This window comes from Equus asinus, chromosome 17 (assembly GCF_041296235.1).
Source record: "Equus asinus isolate D_3611 breed Donkey chromosome 17, EquAss-T2T_v2, whole genome shotgun sequence".
NCBI lineage: Eukaryota > Metazoa > Chordata > Mammalia > Perissodactyla > Equidae > Equus > Equus asinus.
In genome coordinates this window covers 16,153,977-16,161,866 of record NC_091806.1, presented here as the reverse complement: position 1 = coordinate 16,161,866, position 7,890 = coordinate 16,153,977, and the positions used below count along the sequence as shown (strand labels likewise).

General features: G+C 36.0%; 1 protein-coding gene across 1 annotated transcript; it reads left to right on the top strand.

Moving 5' to 3' along the window:
- The first annotated feature begins 975 nt into the window (after window positions 1-975).
- LOC106821862 (olfactory receptor 4A5-like) lies at window positions 976-1,923 on the top strand. Its single transcript, XM_014826744.3, has one exon. It carries the CDS (start codon window positions 976-978, stop codon window positions 1,921-1,923), a length of 948 nt encoding a protein of 315 aa, XP_014682230.3.
- Window positions 1,924-7,890: the final 5,967 nt, after the last annotated feature.

Genomic DNA, 7,890 nt, shown 5'->3' with positions numbered 1-7,890 from the left:
AGAAGCATTGCAAATAAAACTATGTCGCATTGTCCTCTACCTCTCTTTCCAGTGCCTGTTTTCTCTGACCTCACTACCTTTCTCATCCCAAGAATTTTGAAAAAAAAAAGCTAGATGTTAATGCAATAGTTGGTGATAGTCATGAGGCATTTCAGTTCAGTTCAAAAATATTTGCTGAAAATTTAGGTAGTGTTGTGTGCATTAAGATTTGTGGGAAGGCAAAGATTAAGTGGAGAGAATTACTACTTAAAAAGCTGACAGAAAGTCAGTCAGTAGTGGCTACAGGGAATAATACTTAAATAATTTTGTAGTTATTTGATACAGTTCAAAGTCTAGTTTCTTTAAATTTAATGAGAGATTCATGAAGACTGAATGTCCTTTGAGACATAAAGGACTGTACATCTAATAGTGGAATATCATAGTATTAAGTGAGTTGTTCCAGAAGAGACATTGTCTTTGGTGCTACGTAGATCATATTGTCAAGGTACTTACTACAAATACTACCAACTCAAAGGTCTGAATCCATGCCAATTTATTTAGAGTTTATCACCACCACCAGTGAGTAAGTTTCTGGAGAATAGGAGCCCTTTCTCTGTTCATCATTGCAGACTTCTGTGCCAAAAACGGACACAATTTAAATGTCTTTATTAAATGTAGGACTTGACTATTGGCCTTTGATTACGTTCTCCACAGAGGAGAAGATCCACTAGGACTTTGAGATAGAATCTGTTACTTGTAATCCAGGCAAATTCATCTGAGGAGAAGTAGAATTGTCAAAGGAAGATGTAATGGGCTCTTTGGTAGAAGACCTCAATAGATATTTACTAAATGTTTATTGAGTGTAAACCACTGTGGAAGACATAATGATGAAGATGTGTCTATAACATAATAAACGTATTCACTGTCATGTTCACAATTTCATTTCAGGTCCTGTTCTGAGCTCTCATCCCTGAAACAGGCCTTATGGAAGAGTAAATGGGACATAGTAACAATGTGACAGAATTTGTCCTCCTGGGCCTCACTCAGGATCCTGAGGGGCAAAAGGCATTATTTTTCATGTTTTTACTCATCTACATTGTGACAATGGTGGGCAACTTGATCATTGTGTTGACTGTTTTTGCCAGCCCCTCTCTGGGCTCCCCAATGTACTACTTCCTTGTCCATCTATCACTCATGGATGCAGTTTATTCCACTGTCATTTCACCCAAATTGATTATAGACTTACTCTGTGATAAAAAGACAATCTCCTTCCCAGCTTGCATGGGACAGCTATTTCTAGAACACTTATTTGCTGGTTCTGAGGTCTTCATTCTGGTGGCAATGGCCTATGATCGCTATGTGGCCATCTGTAAGCCGCTGTACTACTTGACTATCATGAATCAACAGGTTTGCATCCTGCTGGTAGTGGTGGCCTGGGTTGGAGGTTTTGTGCACTCTATGGTTCAACTTCTCTTTGTGTACAACCTCCCCTTTTGTGGACCCAATGTCATTGATCACTTCATGTGTGACATGTACCCATTATTGGAACTTGCCTGCACTGACACTTACGTGGTAGGCTTCACTGTGGTTGCCAATGGTGGAGCAATCTGTATGGTCATCTTTATCCTTCTACTAATCTCCCATGGAGTCATTCTGAATTCCCTTAAAGCTCACAGTCAGGAAGGGAGGCGCAAAGCCCTGTCTACCTGCATTTCCCACATCATGGTGGTTGTCCTCTTTTTTGTTCCCTGTATTTTCATGTATGTTAGACCTGTTTCCAACTTTCCCATTGATAAATCCATAACTGTGGTTTGTACAGTTATCACTCCCATGTTGAATCCTTTAATATACACCTTGAGAAATTCAGAGATGAAAAATGCCATGGAAAAACTCTGGTTTAAAAAGTTAACCTTAGGTAGAATAAGAATGTGTCACCCACACTGAACACATTTGTTACTAGTTCTAAAGCAACAAACAGGCAGTAAATTCTGACAATGGATGGTAGTGAATTCAATGGATTCTCTAGGCATGCTTTTCTTTGTTTATACTAGAGCACTAATAGTCCTTTGAGGTTAGAACTAATCTAATAGAGAAATTCTAGAGGATGAATAAAAGGCCCAGATATTTGTCCTATCACAAGGAAAAATAAAAAAAAGAAACTAATTTCACCCTATAACTTTATTTTTCTCAGTTTGTATTCAAATGGGACTTTAAAAGAAAGAGTTATTTATTTTCTAAAGTGAAAAACAAGCTACCTTTGAAAGTTTACTGTCACTCAAAGTAATGAGAAAGTATTTGGCTGATACTTAGAACAAATTTCTGTGGGTGACATTCACGACTATGAGCTTTGCTGTGATGTGGGATTCTTGGCTAGAGACAATGTTGAATAGGATTTAATGGGAATGAATAAAAAGAGTTTTGTGAGTCCATGTACAGGAGTACTATAAACAGAATGTATCTATTCTTTTTTTGGAGGTGGGGAAGATTAGCCCTGAGCTAACATCTGCTGCCAATCCTCCTCTTTTTTGCTGAGGAAGGCTGGCCCTGAGCTAACATCCGTGCCCATCTTCCTTCACTTTATATGTGGGAGGCCTACCACAGCATGATCTGCCAAGCGGTGCCATGTCTGCGCCCGCGATCCCAACCGGCGAACCCTGGGCAGCCGAAGCGGAACTTGCGAACTTAACTGCTGTGCCACTGGGCCGGCCCGAGAATTTATCTATTCTTGTGAAGACAAATAAGTGACTCTTTCATGATTAACTGGGTCTGATACAATAAACCTAACATCAGATACCTGACTGGTGCTTTATCGAGTTCTCTGCAATGGCCTGTATTCATTAATGATATGTTGAGCGTTATGCTACAGAGGTTGCCAGAAAAGCATTGGTGAAGACAAATACATATTATTAAGCCCATGCATGATATTAGACTGCCATTAGATCCAATTTTTACATTGACCCATTTAGCAAGCTGTGAGAGCTTGGAAAGAACTTGACTGTCATTCACAGATGGGTCATCCTGTCAACTTGCTCATCAAGAGTCTTCTCCTTGATGTCTGGTGGGCATTTACATGGAACAAATAGATTTTCATATCATGTTCATTCTAAAAGGTCCATGCACTGCCTTATTATCTACCATACCCTTGCTTTTAATCTTTTTCTTTCTAAGTTCTTGACCAGATAGCCAAGCCATGAATGAGGTAGGTCTATGCCTCAGATTATCTCTTAGCAAAGTTTGTTACCAGATATGCCTCCTGAAAAAATGCCTACTGAGACTACTTCCTTCACTACTCCCTTTCATCACCACCTTGTAGGACTATATGCAATAATAATATTTTTCCTGAAGTCAATGCACTGTGTAAAACCACACATCTAAGTGATTTTTTTTGCCTTAAAAAAAATCTAACTCTCTTAGGTGACCTTTTATGATGCCCTAGGTGTGAATGAGAGAGAAATGATGAAGCAAAAGGAGAAGTTAATTAGGAACGTTAAAAATAGATTATCAAGTGTTAATCTTTAAAAATACTATTTTTTAAAGCAGTTTTAATATCACAGCAAAATTGAGTAGAATATATAGAATTCCCTGTATCCCTGTCCCAAAATAAGTGTGACCTCCTCCATTATTGACATCCTACAACACAGTGGCATACTTATTACATTTGATGGATCTACACTGAAACATCATCATTATCTAAAGTACATAGTTTGCGTTAGGATTCGCCCTTGATATTGTACTTTCTGTAGGTCTGAAAAAATGCACAGTGACAGGAATCCACCATCGTACTATTGTACAGACTAGTTTAACTGCCCTAAAAACCTTCTGTACTCTACCTGTTCATTCCTCCCTCCTGATTAACCCCTAATAAACACTGATCTTTCTATTGTCTCTGTGGCTTTGCCTTTTCCAAAATGTCATATAGTTGGAATCATACAGAATGTAGTCTTTTTGGATTGACTTCTTTCACTAAGTAATATACATGTAAGTTTCTTCCATGTCTTGTCATTTCTCTTTAGTGTTGAATAATGTTACCTTGTCTGGATATGCCACAGTTTATTTGTCCATTCTTCTACTGAAGGATAGCTTGGTTGTTTTGGCAATAATTGTGGGGTTTGGCAATTAAGAGTAAAGCTACTATAAACATCCATGTAAAACTTCTTTGTGGATGAAAGTTTTCAACTTCTTTGGATAAATATTAAAGAAAATGATTTCAGGATAATTTGGTAAGAGTATGTTTAGTTTTGTAGGAGACTGCCAAAATGTCTTCCAAAGTGGCTTCAGCATTTTGAATTCCTACCAGCAATGAATGAAGAGTTCTTTTTGCTGTACATTCTTGCCAGCATTTGGTGTTACCAGTGTTTTGTATTTTGGCCCTTCTAATAGGTGCGTAGTGGTAACTCATTGTTAATTTAATTTGCAATTGCCTGATGATGCACAATATTTAACATCTTTTCAACTTGCCATCTGTATATCTTCTTTGGTGAGTTTTCTGCTAAGGCTTTTCCTCTTTTTTTGGTAAGGTTATTTGTTTCCTTATTATTGAGTTTTAAGAGTTCTTTGCATATTTTGGGTAACAGTCTATTATTATATCTTGCAAATATTTCTTGCAGTAGGTAGCTTGTATTTTCAATCTCTTGCATTGACTTTTGCAAAGTACAAGATTTTAATTTTAATAAAGTCTAGTTTATCAATATTTTCTTTCATGTATCCCACCTTTGGTGTTGTAACTAAGTCATCACCATTCTCAAGATCATCTAGATTTTCTCTTATGTTTTCTTTTAAGGGTTTTATAGTTTTGCCTTTTACATTTAGATATATGATCCATTTTGAGTTAATTTTTCTGAAAAATGTAAGGTCTGTATGGATTTATTTTTTGCATATGTGTGTCTGGTTGTTCCATACCATTTGTTGAAAAGACTATTTTTCCTCCATCGTATTGTCTTTGTGTCTTTGTTGAAGATCAGACAACTATATTTATATGGGTCTATTTCTGGGCTCTCTGTTCCATTCCATGGATCTGTTTAGTACATTTTTTTTGTCACTACTATATTGTCTTCTTTTCTGTATATTTACAGAAAATTTTGTATATAATATAAAACTTATATTATATATAAATTATATAGTAAATTTTTAAGTCCGGTGGTATTAGTCCTCCAGCTTTGTTTTCCTTCAATATTGAATTGACTATTCTGAGTTTTTTGCTTCTCCATATAAACTTTAGAATCATTTGGGTGATATCAACAAAAGAACTTGATGGAATATTGATTGGGATTGCATTAAATTTATTGATCAAGTTGGGAAGAACTGATATCTTGACAACACTGAGACTTCCCATTCATGAACGTGGAATATTTCTCTGTTTATCGAGTTCCTCCTTGATATCTTTCATTAGAGCTTTGTAGTTTTCCCCATACAAATCTTGCATATATTTTGTTAGCTTTATACCTAAGTATTTCACTTTAGAGGGAGGTGCTAATGTATATAGTAATGTGTTTTAATTTCAAATTCCATTTATTCGTTGCTGCTATATAGGATTGACTTTTGTATATTAAGCTTGCATCCTCCAACCTGGCTATAATCTCTTATTAGTTCCAGAAGTTTTTAAAAATCAGTTCTTTTGGATTTTCTGTATAGATGCTCATGCCGTCTGTGAACAAAGACAGTTTTATTTCTTCCTTCTCACCTGTATATCTTTTATTTCCTTTTCTTGTCTTATTGCATTGACTATGATTTGCAGTACAATTTAGAAAAGCAGTGGTTGGAGGCGATATCCTTGTCTTGTTCCTGATCTTAGCAGGTAAGCTTTGAGTTTCTTACATTAAAAATGATATTAGCTGCAGGGTATTTTGTAGATATTCTTTATCAGATTGAAGAAGTTCTCCTCTATTCCTATTTTCACAAGAATTTTTATCACGAATGGGTGCTGAATTTTGTCAGATGCTTTTTCTTCATCTATTGATATGATCATGTGATTTTTCTTCCTTAGTCTGTTGATGTGATGGAGTACATTAATTGATTTAAAATGTTGAACCAGCCTTGCATACCTGGGATAAATCCCACTTGGTCAAGATGTATAAGTGATTTTATACATTGTTGGTTTTGATTTGCTAATATTTTCTTGAGGATTTTTACATTTATGTTCATGAGAGACACTAGTCTGTAGTTTTTTTCTTACAATATCATTGTCTGGTTTTGGTATCAGAGCAATGCTAAACCCATAGAAGAATGATCTTAGACGAGTTGTTGATTTTTCACTTTGTTCAACTTTTTACTTGTTATTAGGTTGGAGTGGCAGCTTTTAAGATCCTTATGTGCCAGACCAACTAATACTGGAATTTGAGTCAATGCTCAAGCAAATTACTTGTGCCTTCTACACCTGTTTGGGCCTAGATATATATATATAGATAGATAGATAGATAGATAGATTTATAGATATATATGTATCTCTACATATCTATATATATGTCTACATATCTATATATAATTTCTATTTTAAAATAGTAAGCAGTTTTATTTACGTGTTTTCACAATTTGTTGGATAAAATAACATCTCCTTAACAATGGACATTTTGTTCTCATTTTCTCTTGGAATCCCACGGTTGAAGTTTGTCTATATCAAAGCCTGTTAGCAAGCCTTGAATTACTTTGTCAAGGAGAATTTTTGACAAACGAAGAGTGTACTGAGTCATTAAAAATCCTAATTGTCTGCACTGTGAGTCTCCTTTGGAGGCTTACCAGACACCCATATTATATCACTTTATTTCGTAAAAACTTTCCAGCATGATTCATCTGCATGGTTATAAGGCCCATTTCTCAGGGTAACTTTTAGTACACGAGTACCTTCTGCAGACTCTTCTCCTGTTCTGAACTAACTCAAAATTTTCAACTTTTTAGGCAACTCTATAAACAAAGGCACATATCTAATATGTTGTATGCTGTTTTCCAAATTGGAAAAGTCAAGGGAGTCACTCCCAGAATGGTGGAATAATGGCCTATGAAAATTCATTCCTTCACAAAGACAATGAAAGTACTGGTAAAAATCATCAAGATAAAATTTTTGGAAATCTGAAAATTAATAAAAGGCTTTCAACAATCCAGAGGTTATTTAAGGAAAAAAAATAGCTGAATCCTGATAACAGTGAATTTTGCAGCAGTATAACTTTCCCTATTAAATAACCCTCTCCCCAAGAACATAGTGTCTTGCAATCATGATGCTCATGAAAACCAGCAGTCTGACACACATTGGAGGGGGCTGAACAGGTTTAGAGCTCCTTCAGACTTCACTCTCAGAGAATTATTTTATTCATCTTTAAGCATCCTATATCTCCCATCTGCAGGGCTTGTCTTTATCTACTCTGTCTCAGAGCTCACTCTGTGAGGACATTTTCTCTGAGACATTTACTTAATAAAAATTCAGTGAACAACATTTAACTTCCTAGCTCTTTGAGGTGACAATAATAAGTGGGAAAAACATGAAACTGCCCAAAAAACTTAACGGAAAAATCTGTGGAATGAGATATGCATAGGGGAATTTGAAAAGCTGAGATATATCCCTGGGAATCTAGAAGGCCATGTGCATGCCCAAGTCTGGATGAATTTTCAGGAATTACCTAAGAAAGCTCTACTATTTAATGCCAACTAACCCTGAGGCTCTGCACAAGGGAGGAGAAGGGTAAAGTATAGTTGTAAACTTCTTGCTGGACCATTGAATCCGTGCCCCAATGCACACACATAACGCCTCACAAAGGCTGGAAAACTGATCACTTTAACACATTTAAGGAAATTTCCATCCAATATTAGCTGACCACTAAACTAATTGAGGAAAAACTTCGGGGGTCACTCATGATGAAGAATGTGGCTGTTAAAATTAGTTTTAGCAGGAAAACCAATGAAAGAACAAGTTGCAACAATAAC